At 44.9% G+C, this 20215-nt stretch overlaps 1 protein-coding gene across 1 annotated transcript in view; it reads left to right on the top strand.

Moving 5' to 3' along the window:
* Nucleotides 1–15453, top strand: part of LOC140377305 (BAR/IMD domain-containing adapter protein 2-like 2) — a 70981-nt gene extending 55528 nt beyond the window's left edge. Inside the window, exons 10-12 of the mRNA XM_072462674.1 lie at nt 13529–13736; nt 13802–13861; nt 15333–15453. Of these exons, the coding sequence (XP_072318775.1) occupies nt 13529–13736; nt 13802–13861; nt 15333–15453 (389 nt within the window). The remainder of the gene's footprint in view (nt 1–13528; nt 13737–13801; nt 13862–15332) is intronic.
* Nucleotides 15454–20215: the final 4762 nt, after the last annotated feature.

Raw genomic sequence — 20215 nt, 5'->3', positions numbered from 1 at the left:
ACAGTATCGTGAGTTTGAATCCCGACTCGGACATTTGCTGCATGTCCATCTACTGTCTAATAAAGCCTACGGCCAAAAAAAATAAAACATTAAAATAAATAAATACTATTTTCATATAATTGAAAGGCCCAACGGGCCGGATGTGGCCCGCGGGCCATAGTTTGGGGACCACTGGTTTAGTTCAACACCACAGAACAAGATGGCTATTGTAGGGGATTCTTAATAGCACAAGTACTGTGAGGTTATTCATGTCCTCCTACTTAAGATACAATAATCCTTTAATATCCACACAAGGGGAAATTTCATTGTTACAACGCAGTAGAACAGGAGGAAAGGACAGATTATAGGAAGTTTCAAAAAAACACACTCATTAATAGAACTCTTGGGAACTAAAATAAAATAGATAAATAAAAAATAAAAAGATAAAGATAGAAATAAGATAATAATAATAAAATAATGATAATAGAATAAAATAAAATAAAGTAAAAATAGCTAGCACAAGACTAGGTAATAGGTAATACTATTAGCAGGTAAGTAAACAGAATAAAAAAAAATAGAACACTCTTTTTACAGGTATTGCACATGGTTACATCAGTATTGCACATGTTCAGGGCAGTGTTTGTTATAAAGTCTGACAGCAGCAGGAAGGAAAGATCTGTGAAACCTTTCCTTCACACAGCGAGGGTGGATCAGTCTCTCACTGAAGCTGCTCTCCAGAGCGGAGAGAGTGTCCTGCAGGGGACAGAGTGTCCTGCAGGGGGTGACACTCATGGTCCAGCATAGATGTGAATCTAGCCAGGACCCTTCTGTCCCCCACCTCCTGCACCGAGTCCAGAGCACAGCCCAGGACGGAGCTGGACTTCTTGATGACTCTGTCCAGCTTCCTCCTCTCCCTCTCTGTGATGCTGCTGCTCCAGCAGACCACACCTACAGGAGGGCTGATGCCACCACAGAGTCGTAGAAGGTCTTCAGGAGTGGCCCTGTCACTCCAAAAGACCTGAGTCTCCTCAGGAGGTAGAGCCGACTCTGGCTCTTCCTGTACAGTGCGTCTGTGTTATGAGTCCAGTCCAGTTTGTGGTTCAGATGAACACCTAGGTACTTGTATGAGTCACTCTCTCAATGTCCCGTCCCTGGATGTTCACTGGTGAGGGGGCAGTGGGGTGGCGTCTGCGGAAATCCACCACCATCTCCTTGTTCTTCCCCGCGTTGATGAGGAGGTGGTTCCGCTGACACCAGTCCACAAAGTCCTGCTCCAGTCCTCTGTCCTCCACATCATCGTCCGTGATGAGTCCGATGATGGCAGAGTCGTCAGAGAACTTCTGCAGGATACAGCTCTCCGTGTCGTGTCTGAAGTCTGCAGTGTAGAGGGTGAAGAGAAAGGGCGCGAGGACAGTGCCCTAGGGCGCCCCCACACTGCAGGTCCGAGTGCCAGACACACAGTCCCGTGCTCTCACAAACTGGGGTCGGTCTGTGAGGTAGTCCAGGATCCACTCTGCCAAGTCATACTCCACACCAGCCGTCTCCAGCTTGTCCCTCAGGAGCTGATGGTGTTGAAGGCGCTGGAGAGATCAAAGAACAGGATCCTCACAGAACTGCCAGGCTTTTCCAGGTGAGAGAGCGGTGCAGCAGGGAGATGACGGCGTCCTCCACTCCGATGCCAGGCCGATATGCAAACTGCAGCGGGTCCATGGTTGAGCTCACGGTGGAGCGAAGGTGGTCCAGGACTAGCCGCTCCAGTGTCTTCATCAGGTGGGACGTGAGAGCCACTGGCCTGGAGCTGTTGAGGTCTTTGGCGCGCGGTGTCTTGGGCACAGGTACCAGACAGGAGGTCTTCCAGACCTGTGGTACCACCCTCAGCTTCAGGCTCATGTTGAAGACATGCTCCACAACTCCACACAGTTCATCTGCGGAGGACTTAAGGAGCCTGGGGCTGATGCCATCAGGTCCTGCTGCCTTCCTCACTTTAATCCTCTTCAGCTCACTCCTCACCTGTGCTGCTGTGACAGTCAGTGGTTGGCAGGGGGACCGTGTTCTGGGGGGATGGGTGAGGTGAAGTGGGGAGCTGATGGTCCGGAGCAGAGGTGTGAAGGGGAACGGGGGTGGGCCATTGTCCGGCTGTGGAAGAGAGAGTATGCAGCTGTGCAGGGGGAGGGGTGGGTGATTGATCAAATCTCAAGAAGTGAGTATTTAAATCGTTCACCCACTGTAGGTCTTCCTCTGTCTGGGCAGGGGGGGTTTTGAAGCCTGAAATGGTTTTCAGGCTCCTCCACACTCCCTGAATGTTCTTTTGCTGCAGCTGCTCCTCCGTCCTCCTCTTGTAGCCGGCCTCAGCCTGCCTAATCTTCCTCCTCAGCTCCTTCTGCACAGTCCTCAGTTCCTCCTTGTTCCCTGACCTGAAGGTTCTCTTCTTCTCCTTCAGCAGAGCTTTCAGTTCACGGTTAATCCATGGCTTGTTGTTTGGAAAACACCGCACCGTCCGGGAGGGAACAATGTTCTCAAAACAGAAGTTGATGTAGTCCGTGATGCACTCTGTGATGGTGTTGATGTCCTCCCCATGGTTGTAAAGCTCGGTCCAGACAGTGGTGCTGAAGCAGTCCCTCAGAGCCTCCTCGCTCTCAGCAGACCACATCCTCACCACACGGGGCACCACAGGCTGCATGCGCACAATAGGTTCATACACAGGCCGCAGATGTACAAGATTATGGTCCGAGCCGCCCAGGGGAGGGAGGGGGGAGGAGGAATAAGCCTCCTTGGTGTTGGCAAAGAATAAATCCAGTGTTTTATTGTCTCTGGTGGGGCAGGTAACATACTGGGTGTATGTTGGCAGGACAGAAGAGGGAGAAGCATGGTTAAAGTCACCGGAGATGAGGAACAGCGCCTGCGGGTGTTTGTTTTGCAGTCTACTTGTGGTGGAGAACAATGCTTCACAAGCATTGTCAGCATTAGCAGACGGGGCTACGTACACTGCTATTACAATAACATGTGAGAACTCATGGCCTGAGATAATATGGCCTCATGCTAACGGCTAACAGTTCAATATCTCTGTTTCACAGTTGTTCTCTGACTGTGACGTGGTTTGATCGACACCACCTCTCATGAACAAACATCGCGAGGCCTCCACCTCTTCTCTTTCCGCTCTCCTTTGTTCTGTCTGCGCGCAGGAGATGAAAATGGTCCAAAACAACAGTATGATCCGGTATTTCTGGGGTTAGCCAGGTCTCTGTGAGCAAAATGATGCTAGAGTCTTTATATTCCTGTTCGTACCTTGTAAGACTTGCCAGCTCTGCTGTCTTATTTTGAAGGGGCCGCACGTTTCCCATGACAATCTTTGCTACCGCGGGTCTGAAGCGGCGCTTCTTTTCCCGGAGCTTGGCACCAGTGCCCCTGCCCCTACGCGTCTTTCTCAAAATCTCTCCCGGGATGGTGTGCTTCCTCCCGGGAAATAGACACACGGCTCCAGCGCGGCGCAGGGACAGGAGCTGATCCATAGAATAGACACGCCCAAAACAATGCGTGTCCAGCGCGTGTCGGTTTGTACACATCCGGCAAGTGGATGTATGTACAATATTTACAAAAAATAAAATGAAAAGGGCATAGAAAGTAAGGAAAAGTTCGGAAAGAGTGAGGGGCGTCACCGGCACCGGAAGAAGTAGAGGGTGACATTCAAGGTTGATATCAATTAAAGAATTGTTCAAGATTTCAAACGTGACACACTGCATAAGTGTGGGTATGTTTTTAATCATATTTTAAGAGTAATTTGGGGCACCGGCACTAGATTAGGCATTCAACAACTCTATTATCAAATATCTAAATTAATTAATTAATTAAATTAATCAATTGAAGTGATGAAAAAGTTGTACTATGTGTTTCATTGTAGAAAAAGATTCAGTTCTAGTCATCTGGACTCAATCTGCGAATCAAGACCGGTAACTCAGATTCAAATCCCTGGAGAGGTAGACGCCCAGGACATTCGGATGCTAATCAGGCCCTCAGGGAGGAGAGAGAGTAAGCCAGGTTACAATAGGAGGCTGATAGCAACTTTAAAGGGATGATAGTAATCAAAGAGGCTAGTTTGATAGTAAATAAAGAGGGTTAGTTGCTGGTGTGGTGTCAAAAATCTCTTGATAAGACAAAGAAGCAAGTTGTCTCGTTTCAAAAGTAAACTGTTTAATCTTGTGGCTGAATCAGAAAGAAACTCATGTGGACTCGGCCATTCTCATGGAAGGCCGAGTCCACGCGTCTGTCTCTTGCCTGCTCCCCAAAATGTGTCTCTCCCAAGTCCTCCCGTCCCACCTCTGTCCTCTTCCCTAAATCACCGATGGTCACATGACCATTCCACATTTACAATTCACAAGCAGGTCTTAGAGGACATAGATGCAAATGACACAGGCAAAAGGACAACCAGAGAATACAGGGTTTACATTTACATTTTGACTGCCGACACCTTAGAGAACAGGCTCGTCCTGGACACCCGCTGTTCCTTTTATTCGATTGGGAAGGCAGGAAGTTTACCGGCTCTGAAGAACAAAGCAGCTGATTGCTCTGGTGTGAGGGTGATCAGACATGTAGATGTCAGGCTGTGACTTTGGGCGTCACAAAAATGAATTGAATTGAATTAGAATTGAATCGAAATTGAAACCAGGCAGAGGGCCAGATTCTTCTTATTATTTTTCCATAAGGAATAGGATAAATATAGGATAAATATGTGAGTTTCCGGTCTTGATCCAGATGACTACAACTGAAACTTTTTCTACAATGGAACACTCCTGGACAAATGAGGGATTATACCAACATGCTATTGTGTGTATCTGACACTAATTTGTTTCTATGCCAACTAAGAGGTCCGCCTAAAACATTTGAATTTCATTAGTTACTCACCAAATTGACCCAAACCATAATTGTTTCATTATTTCTGCATTTCATTTAAGTAGATATTTACCTGTGTACGTTGTCATGTGACCACTGGTATTGCAAACTTCTTAACTACCAATGATCATATGTTGGCTAACACTGTAAATTTTCTTTAGTGCATTGTTTTATTTTATGCTGTTTTGTAATGTTTTAGAGTTGAAGCATTTCTTTGTCTTTCTTTTAGTTTTCACGTTATAAATAAATGTAACGGTGTCCTGGCAGTAAAGTGCAGTTATATCCAGACACAATCATCAGCACGAAGCGTGATGTCCTTTTTAGTTTAAGTAAAACCACGGTACTTACAGTGAAAACGTGACCTGATTCATCGCACGTGGCTGTGACTGCGCTTCCCTTTGCATCCTGACGGCGGCGCCAAATTCCATAATCTTTGCCCTGCAGCAAGCTCTGTCATCTGCGGAGCAAGTCAAGTTGTAAAACTCGAGGTCAGGTGCAACTGAGAATGTCAGACTCAACCACTGATGGGTGAAGTAAGTTGAAAGACACAAATAAAGCAAGATAAAGATTTGCAAGAAAAAAGCAAAATTGTAAACGCAAAATGACATCTCAAGACAACTCATCTTCAAGTAACAGTGAAGAGGAAGTTGAGTCTCAAAGACAAGCTAAAGATTCCTCTTTAAAGTTCATTGCTGTGTATGAAAAATGGAAAACAAGGAATGAAGTTGAAATGCTTGACAGTGAACTCAAAGAAATATATGATAACATTAGAAAGCTTTCAGCTCCAAGTCAAGAAATAAGGAAGACAACTGATGCATGTACAGCTGTGACCACTGATTTGATACGCTTAATGAGAGTCAGACTAACTGACAAAGCTGGAGAGTTTGATGTGGTGGCAGAGAAGGAAAAATGACGTGCACTTTTGGACAATGATTATGCTAGATCCATATTTGCCATCCATATAGCCACCAGAGCTTCTTCAAACAACTGTCGTTCTGAACATCCCTCAGAATCACCTAGCATCTCAAACATCCATCCATCCATCTATTTTCTTTCGCTTAGCCGGGGCCGGGTAGTGGGGGCAGTAGTCTTAGCAGGGACTCCCAGACTTCCTTTTCCCCAGACACTTCCTCCAACTCCTCTGGGGGGATCCCGAGACGTTCCCAGGCCAGCCGAGAGACATAGTCCCTCCTCTTCCCCGGGGCCTCTTCCCGGTGGGACATCAGCTGGCTCCTCTCGACGTGGAGTAGCAGCGGCTCTACTCTGCTCTTAGGACGCCCAGCCACCCGGCGAAGGAAACTCATTTCTACTGCTTGTATCGGCAATCTTGTCCTTTCGGTCACTACCCAAAGCTTATGACCATAGGTGAGGGTAAGAACGTAGACCGACCGGTAAATCGAGAGCTTTACCTTTCGACTCAGCTCCTCCTTTACCGTCCCCAGTCCCATGCAGCGACTGCATCACAGCAGCCACTGCACCGATCTCCCTGTCAAATCTCACGCTCCCTCCTTCCCTCACTCGTGAACAAGACCCCGAGATACTTGAACTCCTCCACTTGGAGCAAGGACTCCCCACCCACCTGGAGAGGGCAAGCCACCTTTTTCCGGTTGAGAACCATGGCCTCGGATTTGGAGGTGCTGATTCTCATCCCAACCGCTTCACACTCGGCATCAAACCGTCCCAGTGCATGCTGCAGGTTGTCTGCAAACAGCAGAGAGGAGATCCTGTGGTCCCCAAACCGGACATCCTCCAACCCTTTACTGCGCCTAGAAATTCTTTCCATAAAAACTATGAACAGAACCGGTGACAAAGGGCAGCCCTGCCCAGCCCAGTCCAACATGCACTGGGAACAAGTTAACTTACTAACTTACTGCCGGCAATGCGAACACAGCTCCTGCTGTGACCGGAGGGACCGGACAGCTTCGAGCAAAGGGCCCCGGGACCCCGTACTCTTGGAGCAGCCCCCAAAGGACTTTCCGAGGGACACGGTCGAAAGCCTTCTCTAGATCCACAAAGCACATGTGGACTGGTTGGGCAAACTCCCATGAACCCTCGAGCACCCGATGGAGGGTATAGAGCTGGTCCAGTGTTCCACGACCAAGACGAAAACCACTCTGCTCCTCCTGAATTCGAGGTTCAACTATCGGTCGGATTCTCCTCTCCTACTTGGAATAGACCTTACCAGGGAGGCTGAGGAGTGTGATCCCCCTTGGAACACACCTTCCTTGAGAAGGTGGTCCCTTCTTAAACAGAGGGACCACCACCCCGGTCTGCCAGTCCAGAGTCACTGTCCCCGACCGCCACGCAATGTTGCAGAGATGTGTCAGCCAAGACAGTCCTACAACATCCAGAGACTTTAGGTACTCAGGGCGGATCTCATCTACCCTTGGAGCCCTGCCACCGAGGAGTTTGCGAACAACCTCAGTGACTTCAGCTTGGGTGATGGACGAACCAGCCTCTGAGTCCCCGGTCTCTGCTTCCTCTTAGGAAGACGTGATGGTGGGATTAAGGAAATCCTCAAAGTATTCCTTCCTTGGTCGACATTCCCAGTCGAGGTCAGCAGGTTTCCACCCGCACCGTAAACGGTGTTGGTGAGGCACTGCTTCCCCCTCCTGAGGCACTGGACGGCTTGCCAGAATTCAGAATTCTTTGGAGCCGACCGATAGTCCTCCTCCATGGCCTCCCCAAACTCCTCCCAGGCCCGTGTATTTGCTTCTGCGACAGCACAAGCCGCGACCCGCTTGGCCTGCCGATACCTGTCAATGACCTCAGGAGACCTACAAGCCAGAGTGGCCTGATAGGCCTCCTTCTTCAGTCTGACGGCATCCCTTACTTCCGGTGTCCACCACCGGGTTCGGGGGTTGCCGCCACAACCGGCACCGGAGACCGCGGAGAACATAGTCCACTCCGACTCAATGTCCCCAGCCTCCCCCAGGATATGGGAGAAGCTCTCCCGGATGTGTGAGTTGAAGACCCTACTGACAGAGGGCTCCCCAAGACATTCCAAACAAACCCTTACAATGCGCTTGGGTCTGCCATGTCTCCACCAGGTGGTGATCGGTTGACAACTCTGCCCCTCTCTTCACCCGAGTGTTCAAGACACGCGGCCGGAGGTCAGATGACACGACAACAAAGTCGATCATTGACCTCCGTCCTAGGGTGTCCTGGTGCCACGTGCACTGATGGACAACCTTGTGCTTGAACATGGTGTTCGTTATGGACAATCCGTGGCTAGCACAGAAGTCCAATAACTGAACACCGCTCGGGTTCAGATCGGGGAAGCCGTTCTTCCCGATCACCCCTCTCCAGGTGTCACTGTCATTGCCCACGTGAGCGTTGAAGTCCCCCAGTAGAACAACGGAGTCCCCGGTCGGTGCACTGTCCAGTACCCCTCCCAAGGACTCCAAGAAGGCCGGGTACTCTGCACTGCTGTTCGGCCCGTAGGCAGTGAGAGACCTGTTCCCCACCCGAATGCAACACCAGAGAAGTGGAGCGTCCAGCCCCTCTCGAGGAGATGGTTCCAGAGTATATCTAGTCGATATCGCTCAACCTCCCGCACAAGCTCAAGCTCTTTCCCCCCCAGCGAGGTGACATTCCATGTCCCCAGAGTTAGTCTCTGTGTCCGGAGATCTGGTCGTCGAGGCCCCTGCCGTAAACTGCCGCCCAGATCTCTCTGCACCGGCCCCTTATGGATCCTCCTGCTGCTAGTGGGCCTGCGGGAGGGCGGCCCCACGTCGCTCTTTCTGGCTGTGCCCGGCCGGCAGAAAACATGAAACTCTTAATTTTTGGTCAAGGCACATGAGACTTGTGACAGTGATAGAGCTATCTTTGACGAGTAAAACACACCTGGCAGCATTACTGTATGATAAACAGGAAGTCAGCCATGTTGAATTCAAGTGGCGCCGCCACGTTTAACTTTCTTTTCTCAAAACCGTACTTGCCCTAGGTTTTTCGTCTGATCGAGCTCAAAACAACACTTAATGCATCTAGAGACATTGAAAATTAATAAAAAATCCTTAAAAGTTTATTTTTTTGTGAATGCATTCACTTCGAAAAAAGACTTTTGCAAATACTGCAAATATTACAAATGTCAAAAGCATAAGATAAAATAAAATATTCCTTTATTGTCCACACATGGAGAAATTTCGTTGTTACAACGCAGTAGATACAGAGAAAAGGACAGATAACTTATAGGAAGTTTAAAAAAAAAATCTTAATAGAATAACTCTAATAAACAAAAACAAAACTCTTATTAACAAAACTCCTCTCATATCTTAATAGGGAATGGAGGGGAAAAATAAAACAAAAAAGATAAGATAAATAATATAATAATAAAATAAAATAAAAATAGCTAGCATAAGACAAAATAATACTAATAATGGTAAAGTAAACACTGCCAATAGTCCCGCTAAGACGGTGAAAGCGATTGTAAAGAGGTATAACCTCAGTGAAAGTGTTAAGGAGTTGGAATGCGTCAAAAATCAGGAAAATCCTTTATGACATAAGCAGACACTCAATGAACGCTCAGGGAATTATTAGGAGTACTTTATATTTAGAGATTAAGGTATGAGGGGTCTGATAACCCTCAAACATGTAATATTGTATGGAAACCCATTCTAGAGCATTTGAACCTTTAGTGGACTCCTGAACTATGTGCTGTATATTTCATTGTCATCCATAGATGTGTTAATTTTCCTTCTTCCTTTTTATTTTTTTTGTATTACATTATTATATTTGAGTCAAATATTTATGACATTTACAAAAATAGATAATGACATTATGAAAATAACTGACCATTGCCATTGTTGTTTATCTGCCTCTCTAGCACCCTTTCCTGTCCCTGCTTGCGCACGCTCTAGCTCCATGGGGCTAGGTCTCTGGGGCTGAGTGCTGAAAGAATTATGAGAGTGGTGGTGTCTCATCCCTCCTCGTCCAACCCTAAACTGCTAATTGTTGTCCATCCGTCATTAGCTCACACACATATATGTGACAGACCGTGGATAAACCAGTTACAAGTCTTACAAGGCATTTTGAGTTATTCACAGATTCTGAAAGTGTGAATTCAAAGCTATACAATGATGTCTCACTCATGCACATCTGATCATATTTGAGTAAGTTGAGGTCATTTGAATGTAAACAACTCTCAAAACCCAGGGCTCAGATTAAGGATTTTCACTGTACAATTTTTTATAGCAATTTGATAATTGCATAGCAAAACACGAAAGTGACTAACAATCAAGATTTTCCATTGATATAACACGATAATTTATTTAAATGTATTTGTAAACATTCTATTAAAGAAAACTCTTAACAAATTAACTTTTAAACACTTAAATAAAACTTGCAAATAAAATTAATTGTTGAACAAATTAATCAACACAACGTCAGATGTGTTATTCAAATTGTACCGCTCTATTTGACGTTCCATTCCATTTTTCGTTTTGCTATTTGATGACGGTCCCTAAGCACTCGTCTCGGCTCTGCACATTCGGATCAGTGTAATTCGTTGCGCCCAAAATACGCATCTGATTGTTAAAAACGAGGTTGTGTCACTGCAGTGTAAATATGAATATTTTGGATGTGAATGATCTGCAAAGACTTTTGCGTTAAGGAGCTGTTGACCTTGGAAGTCTGAATCTGTGACTTTAACTTTACCGCACGTGGCTCCTCCCACTTTCAGACTCGTGGTCTGAGACAGCAGCGGGACTCGTAGTGACAACACACGTCCTACATGTGTCATGACGTTATTGACGATCGATTGACGAGTGATCAGTACTTTTAGGCGCTTTGGTGATACAATTGAACACACATGTTTGTATCGCAAAAGCTGGAATACAAACACACCTTTTTCTGACGAATGCATCGTATTTGAGAGAAATTGCGTCGCATTTTGCGATACTGCTTATTCTGAACCCTGAAACCTTTCACTGAGAAAACAGCCTCTAAAGTTTCTCACCTGAGTGAGCCCAGAGTCACAGGGGGCGGGGCTCATTTGCATCTCATTGAGATAAGCCCTCCCCCTGTCACAGTGACACCACCTTCCCCCTACAGCTGTCACTCAAGACTCAAGGAGTGTTATTGATGTGAACTGGACTTGAATCAGAATCAGAAGTTACTATATTAAAATGGAAATACTTTGATGCTATTCAGGGCCTTTTATAATCCAAGAATCAGAATCAGAATCGGAATAGGGTTTATTGCCATTTGTCGATAAACAGAATTCACAGGTGATTCAGTGCAACACAAACAACAAAACATTGAACACTGAGCACTAAACGGCACGATATGTACAAAAGGAAATATAAAAGATATAAAGTTATGTAGTGCAATAGGAAGTGGTGATATGTACATCATAAAAATGTATTAATTAATGAGATAATAGATATGATATGTACACCATCAGAGTCCAATTACATCAGAGATCACAGCCACATCCTCTTCTGTGCTGTGACTCTCGGCGCTGGGCATGTGATGTCTTTTGCCTCGTCAGCACAGAAAGGCCTGATTTTTTCATGCAGATAGGTCTGCCTGTCAATGTTCAGTCCAGGTGGGACCAGGACATGGAGATTGTCAACCGGAGGCAGAACAGCTGAATTGCGTAGTAGCTGAAATTCCACAGGTTCTGCTTCACAGTGACTTTTTGCACCACACCTGGTCTCTTGGCATCAAAGCTGTAAACAAATAACAGGACATTTAAGAAATGGCAAACTATTTAACATAACATTTGTTTAACACAATGTAAGAGTTTCAATACAAATACCTGAAGTGCTGATAACTCTTGATCTTTGGAAGCTGCACGCGCGCCGCTCTGCTGACCCCGCGTGTCACTCTGTGGGGTCAGCGCGCTTCTGTCAGCGCAGAGGCACGCTGACCCCGCGCCTCTCCGTGCTGACCGGCTGCAGAGGGTTTGAGGGAAAGTGTATCTGTAGAAGACAGAGGGAGAGAGGGAAGGAATTAGATTAAGACATGTGACATTTGATAAGATAAGATATTCCTTTATTGTCCACACATGGAGAAATGTCATTGTTGCAACACAGGAAGATACAGAGGAAAAGGACAGATAACTTATAGGAAGTTTAAAAAAATACTCTTAAGGCTGCCCCAAATAAATGGTCTGTTTTTTACTTAAAAGCATTAAAAAAATCCAAATTTGTATATAGAATTTAATGATAATTTGCCTATGAAATTAAGTTAATATTATCATTTATCAAAAGAGATGCTACCGTAAATGTACAAAACAAAAAATATTTTTGTACAGGACAAATTATTTTATTTTTTGGCCATTTTCACGTCAACGTCTTGGTCATATATGACAAATTCTGCATATTTCAGCCCACTGTCAAATCCCGTTTTTTCTATTCTGCCAGTGACACGCAGTGACCGCCAAGGGTCATACTTCAACAGACAATGGGTTGAACGTTCTCCGCTCGTGTTAAGTTTCATTTTCATTTCTTTTTCGGCTTCGTAATATTTTTAGCGAGTTCCAGTGATACAAAATTATTCAACACAGCGCTTTTTTGAAAAAACGGTCGGTGAGTCGGCGAAATATAAGAAAAATAAAAGAATTTGGCATAATTTTGACAAAATGCTGATATTTTTTTTTCAGTCGGCTATAATTTTGACGGCTCGGTCGGGTTACGGCAAACAGACATATTATTTTGCTCTGCCTAATAAAAGAACTTTTATAAAAAAAAAAATCTCCTATAGAAAGAACCTCTCATTTCTCAATAAGTAATGGAGGGGGAAAATAAAGATAAAATAATACTAATAATATCTACAGTAATCTATAATTGCTATTCTGCATTTGCACTTTATTGTACATTTAATAAAGTGAAGTGAAGTAAATGATGTGTAATAAATAGTACCTGCTGTGCAAAGTCGAAGCTGTAATGCACTGGACTTCTGCATAGTTTTTGATCAAATCCAGCTGTGAGCGCCAATTCTGAAAGAGGAAACAAAACAGTAAAAACAGTAAAAAATACAAAGATACAGACATTATACTGTCCCAAAACAGCTAGTTTCAAGAGACTACGTGATGTTAATTATTCAGAAAGTGGTCACATTAAATTCAAGCCCGTATTTATGATGTAGAGTGCACTGAAGCAGTGTGTTAGCTTAGCATTGCTCCGTGTCTGCTACATGCGGTTGTGGAGAGACCGTGTCTGCTCCGGTGCCGAGGCACGAGGCTAAAGAAACCACCTTAAAACACAGCGTTAAAGCAATACTTTAGAGTAAAAGTACCTCAGTTCCGTTGCAATGCAGTCCAGGGAATGTAAGCTCTGAAGACAGTCTGGACAAGTGAATAATGTCTCCGAGGAGAACAGTAGCTGTAGCCATGTGGTTCACTGCTGATTGGTGGAAAAAGATCAACATGCGCTGGCTAGAAAAAGGTGACGCCCCCAGGAGCGCTGGAAAAAGACCCAAAAACTCCACATTTTTAACAGCTTAATGTATACGTTTAAGACAACCAATAGTGTTATCTGAAGCACACAGGGGCTCGTTCATAACTTCAACTAGCACATTCTGCAAAAAAACTAAAATCACACATTTGAAAAAAATATCTTATTTTGGCTTTATCTCGGTTTGGTCCGGGCCGACTTGTGGCGTTTTTTCCCGTGGTCGATCACATATATCAGATGCTTATTGTGCCCTTCCTCTCTAGCGCCCTCTCCTGTCCCAGCCCGTGCACGCTCTAGCTCAGTGGGGGAGTCTCTGGGGCTGAGTGTTGACCGAATCATGAGAGCAGTGGTGTCTCATCCATCCTCATCCAACCCTAAACTGCTGCCCTTCAGCAAGGGAGAGCTCATCACAGTGCTGGTGGACGAGCCACGCAATGGCTGGCTTTATGGACGCATTGACAGCAGCCTGAGGTAGGAGCCTAGCTGATGAACGAGTGCAAAATATATGATGAAACTAACAAGATTGTGTCCTTCAGTCAGGGCTGGTTTCCTGCAGCATATGTGGCCCCTGAGGACCTGTCCAACACAATAAGCAGGTACTTTGATTTTTGTCACATACACACATGCATGCTGTTTTTTTCCAAACCTCTCTGATTGGTTTACAGGGACACCTTTTCCCCCTTTAATTAGAAAGGTAATATGTGTGGCAAAAATGTTCTTTTAATCCAGGAATCTCACTTCAAGTTTACTATGACAGAAGCTGAGACCTGGTAAACCTGATGTATTGGTAGATTATGAGATCACCTAAACCACTTAAATAATGAGGACCTCTATTATACACATGTGTGTGTGACACAAAAACAGAAAATTGTGTATTAAGGGGTCATAGCTGAACACAGCTGATTCATTGTTTAATAGAGGATTGTTGGCGACCAACCAGTCTAATTTCCACATGACGTGGACAGCTCGTTCTGGCTCATTCCCAGAATATCGGCGTTCCTCTGTCTGCGCATGAAAGTTCTCCTTTATGTAAGCTTTCAAAGGGCTACGGTCGATATTACTTAATATATAATAACTTGTTTGGGAATATCTATAAAAGTCCTTTCAAAGGATTCTTTCAACATATCAAAGCTTTTCATGTGATATTCTTAGTCCTATAACTTACTTTTTAATTCCAGTATTTTCTTAACCATGCTAAATGATGCATTAGTAATGGGGTGTTACAGGAGCCATTTTTAATGTCTCCTTTGTACAGAGGCCGCAGCATGAGGCGAGACCTGATGTGTCTTCAGTTAGATGTTCAGAGCAAGAGACAGTGTGGGTGGTCTTTTTATCTCACCTGTATGGTGTGGCTTAACGTGGGAGTTACTTATAAACTTCTCTAAGACTCAATCTTATTGTTCTAATTTGGACAATTGAATGAACACACATCATTAGCAGGTAATGAGCAAATACATTAAATATGACATAAACACATTTCAAACATACTTCTTAAGGCAAACTAAACTAAAACATGATTTAGTTACATGTTAAGCATTAAGTTCATGTAGATGTGACATATAGTCATTTAAGGACCTTGCTCTGAGACTTTTTCCATCCAGCAGAACAAAGACAATTTTGTTGCAGTGGAAGAGTCCACTTCTCCACAGGGGTCAGGTCCTTGGAACCATTTGGTGTCTCCTGTGTTCTTTATCAGAGGTGTTGCCCCAAAAGGGGGAAGGATGAGTCATAAAACCAAGGGCTGTTGTGTCATGTGATGGTTAGCAAACTCCTTTTTCTTTGTTTTACAACAGTCAGTGTCACAGTTGTTTTTGAATCATGAAAAGGTAATATCTTCTAAAGGTCTTTTGAAACGTGTATGTCCTATACATCCCTCTCCTTTTGACAGCTGTTTCTTGCTAATGAAAAGGTGTTACAACAAAGATATCCAGGACCGACTCAAAAGATGGCTGGTGGGCACTTCCTGGGCTCTGTGTTGTAGTGTCCAGATCACTCCCAGCTTGTACTATAGTAGGTGTAGAGGGATTACACAGACTCATTGTTCTATGTTGCACCTTAATGCCAAAGGAAGTTTGTACTTTGTGAGGCCCCAGGGAAGACCCAGGGCACACTGGAGGGACTATGTCTTTCAGATGGCCTGGAAACACCTCAGCATCCCTGTAGGAAGTGTCTGGGAGTCCCTACTTAGACAACTGTCCCAGTGACCCGGCCCCGGAAAAGTGGAAGAAGATGGATATATGGATGGATGATGTTTAGTTTGTATGTTTTGATTGGCTCTTTCCATATTGTAAGCTCAGCTTTTGCCCAGAGATTCTCAACTTCCTCCAAATGGGTTACCCATCCGTTTCCTGCCAGTAAGGCCTGTAAAGGAACCACCGGCACAACATTTATCTAAATATTTTTCTATTGAGCCTCATACTCATACTCATGGATCAAATCAGGACAGCTCTGATTTGAGCTGAAATAAAGTAATTTTTCAGACCCGCATCTCCTTTTTTGTTTGATGATTGTAGATTTTTTAAATCGGATGAGGTGTCTTGCCTTGCCATACAAATCTTGACATTATTTTATTCCTCTCATCAAACAGCAGGTTGGGGATTGAAATTGGGAGCTAGTTTTGTTTCAATTATTTGACTTAAGATGTAAATATGGGATAAGAATCAATATTCAAGATCTTTCTTTATAGTGGTTCCACGACCAGGACGAAAGCCACTCTGCTCCTCCTGAATCCGTGGTTTGACTCTTGGTTGGATTCTCCTCTCCAGGTCTATACCTGGTCCCTGGTACGGTCTATACCTTACCAGGGAGGCTGAGGAGTGTGATCCCTCTGTAGTCCCTTCTTGAACGGAGGGACCATCTCTCCGGTTTGCCAGTCCAGAGGCACTGTCCCCGACGGCCACGCGATGTTGCAGAGACGTGTCAGCCAATACAGTCCTACAACATCCAGAGACTTTAGGTACTGAAAGGTTAATTTAGGTTTAACATTTAGGTAGCTACAAAGACTAGTTTTTAAGTTGCTTTAGCATAAAAGCTCATGCTAGAGAGCGGAACATAAACAGGCTTTTGAACACGACCACAGATTGCGCCGCTATGGTAAAAGTAGAACCATGCTTCCTGCCCAGTACTGCCCAGCAATGCTCGTTAGTCATTGCTGGTAAATTGAGTGTCCAAAAAGATTTTTTTCTTCTTTGTTTCCTGATATTTTGGTGAAAAGTTTTTTGTAAAAAGATTCAACGGTTGATTGTATTTGGTCATGTTTGGTTAACATCCGACTATTTCACCTTGTGCACAATGGTTGGACATACCCAAATGGCATTGCTTATTAAAAGGCGTAATGGACGATTTTTTGCCGATTTGAGAACTCAAGCAGAAGTGTGCACAACTGTGTACAGTTTCAGATCTCTAGGAATAGGCATTTTGGTGCCGTTGACCTTTTTGTATCAAAAAGTATATTTGTTATCCAAATATGTGCCAACAGTACCAAACTGTTTTAATACAATTTTAGCTCCTCAATGATAATAAATAACCACAAATTATAACTGCTAAAAACATTGTATGTGAAAATGTGTAAACATGAGTTTACCCATGGATTTCCCATATAGAGGTGAAAAAAAAAAAAAAAATTATATATATATATATATATATATATATATATATATATATATATATATATATTATATTATTATTTTTTTAAATTGGTATAGTAATACATATATCCAACAAAATGTGTGTCCAAAAGCCTAAAATCAGAAAACGTGATGCGTAAAATCTTGTCGCCTCTCGCCGAAAAAACTGCCTCTTCACTGCTTTCGCGCACAAGCCTAGAGAACTCTCTATCTGGGAAAATCCTAAAACTGTTCGAAAGCTTGGCTCATTGGCTAGAATAATATGTCAATCAAAAAGTTATACGTCACTGTTTTCGTAAACTAAGAAAGCGGAAAACAACGGTCACACGTAAAATCGCCGCGATGGCAGCGCAAATAATTCTTCTGAGGCTGTTGAACCCGAAGCCCTGAACCTAAAAAAACATGGATTGTCTCATTCTGTAGTTAACAGTGTGAGGAAAACATCAATGCCAAACACCATCCTTATAACTCAAACAGGTCATTTGCTATGGACAGGGAAATGCGCCGGACAAGCGTTAGTTGTAAATTTTTTCACAGAAGAAAACGCTGTTTACTGGACAATCAAATGGGATTACTTCAGGAAAAATACAAGTGGATATTGTTTTTCTGTGGACTCTTACGGACAGAACGAGTACAGCTAAGATAGTTTGAATGCCGTTGAGTCCGTCATAAACAGTAAACAGGTAAGACGTGTGTTAGGAAAAGTTGAGATTTTATCACAAACTATTGGTAATTGGAGCGTATTATTCAATAGACATATTTGTTTAGATGAGAAAATTATCTTTGTTTTGTTGCGAAAATAATCTTTAAAATTATAACTGTATTGATTATTGTGATTGATAATAAAAAGAGTGATAATGCAATAGAAATTCTAAAGTCCTGTTTTCGCCCGTTTTTTTGTTTCTGTTCCAGATCTACAATGATGTAAATAGAAGCATAATCATTTAGATCTATTGTACCTTTGTCTGCCTCTGTAACTTTGGACCTAGCTTTATTGAAAAAAAGAAGTATCTTCTAATATAGCTCATTTCACCCTGGAGAGACTCAGACACAGAACACAGAAAAGATGGTTTAGCAAGCTTCATTACGAAGGTTATTTGGTGCTCAGACCCCGGCGGAAGACATAGCAATTATGGGCATCCATAATCTAATTGAATTAGATGTCTCCCCCAGGGCCTGGAGACTGGTGGTGGTAGATATGGAGAGAAGGTAGAGGATGATTAGGATGAGAAGAATTCAGAGGAGGAGCAGGGGAGGTGGTGGGTCGCAGTATGGTTTGAAGCGGCCGAGCCATCTGCCTGAGGGCTTAAATGCGACCGCCTGTGCGCTGATTGGGAGCGGGGAGGTGCGCCGTGCTACGGGGAGGAGTGACTTGAGTGCGTTGATTGAGGATGGGGAGCAGGTGCGAGGGGCGATGACGAGGGAGTCCCCTGTCTTTAGACCCTCCTTCTCGGCCAGGAAAAACTAAAAAACCTCCTTGGAAAAAAATATAGAAACCTGGAGGAGTTCCGGTGAAGGAGGGATCTGGCTCTCACGGACGGACAGGCGGACGCCCGCTTGAGTGCGTTGAATGAGCTGGGGAGAAGTGCCCTGCCATGGTGGTCGACGAATATTGAGTTAGGTCTTCCAGGTTAACTTACGCAGGCTTCATATGTGGGTTGTAAAAATTTGTATTTTGGCGGCCATCAATAGATTATAAATTCCATCCATCCATCTTCTGCCGCTTTATCCGGGGCCGGGTCGCGGGGGCAGCAGTCTGAGAGATAGAGATAGAGATGAGATAATTATATATATATATATATATATATATATAAATATAAAAAAAAACAGGAACAAAAAGGACCATGGCATGGAGTTGGAGAAGAGTGGGGGACACAGAAAGGAAAAAGGAGTCTTTCCTCTCCTGCAGAAGATGCAGCTCATTTATCTAATCTTCATGCTCCAATGGTTCCAGATTGAAATCAAAAGTACTACTTTCATATAGTAATTTTTACTGGAAGACCTCCTGTCTGGTACCTGTGCCCAAGACACAGCGCGCCAAAGACCTCAACAGCTTCACGCCGGTGGCTCTCATGTCCTGATGAAGACACTGGAGCGGCTGGTCCTGGACCACCTCCGCTCCACCGTGAGCTCAGCCATGGACCCGCTGCAGTTTGCATACCGGCCTGACATCGGAGTGGAGGACGCCGTCATCTCCCTGCTGCACCGCTCTCTCTCTCACCTGGAGAAGCCTGGCAGTTCTGTGAGGATCCTGTTCTTTGATCTCTCCAGCACCTTCAACACCATCCAGCCGCTGCTCCTGAGGGACAAGCTGGAGACGGCTGGTGTGGAGTATGACCTGCTGAGTGGATCCTGGACTACCTCACGAACCGACCCCAGTTTGTGAGAGCCCGGAACTGTGTGTCTGACACTCGGACCTGCAGTGTGAGGGCGCCCTAGGGCACTGTCCTCGCGCCCTTTCTCTTCACCCTCTACACTGCAGAACTCAGACATGACACGGACAGCTGTGTCCTGCAGAAGTTCTCTGACGACTCTGCCATCATCGGACTGATCATACACGACGATGATGCGGAGTACAGGGGACTCGAGCAGGACTTTGTGGACTGGTGTCAGCGGAACCACCTCCTCATCAACGCGGGGAAGACCAAAGAGATGCCACTCCACTGCCCCCTCACTAGTGAACATCCAGGGACGGGACATTGAGAGAGTGACTCATACAAGTACCTGGTGTTCATCTGAACCACAAACTGGACTGGACTCATAACACAGACGCACTGTACAGGAAGAGCCAGAGTCGGCTCTACCTCCTGAGGAGACTCAGGTCTTTTGGAGTGACAGGGCCACTCCTGAAGACCTTCTACGACTGTGGTGGCATCAGCTCCTGTAGGTGTGGCCTGCTGGAGCAGCAGCATCACAGAGAGGGAGAGGAAGAAGCTGGACAAAGTCATCAAGAAGTCCAGCTCTGTCCTGGGCTGTGCTCTGGACTCGGTGCAGGAGGTGGGGGACAGGAGGGTCCTGGCTAGATTCACATCTATGCTGGACCATGAGTCTCACCCCCTGCAGGACACTCTGTCCCCTGCAGGACACTCTCTCCGCTCTGGAGAGCAGCTTCAGTGAGAGACTGATCCACCCTCGCTGTGTGAAGGAGAGGTTTCACAGATCTTTCCTTCCTGCTGCTGTCAGACTTTATAACAAACACTGCCCTGAACATGTGCAATACTGATTTAACCATGTGCAATACCGTCATATTCATGTGCAATTACTGTCACTCACAAGCAATTAAGGCCATATCCATGTGCACACAACTGATAAATAGTAGTAAAT

This window comes from Eucyclogobius newberryi, unplaced genomic scaffold (genome assembly GCF_026437365.1).
Source record: "Eucyclogobius newberryi isolate DKJ021-1_F unplaced genomic scaffold, fEucNew1.0.hap1 SCAF_4, whole genome shotgun sequence".
Classification (NCBI taxonomy): Eukaryota; Metazoa; Chordata; class Actinopteri; order Gobiiformes; family Gobiidae; genus Eucyclogobius; species Eucyclogobius newberryi.
Note: the sequence above shows the minus strand (reverse complement) of the source record. Positions and strands in the feature narration are given on the sequence as shown.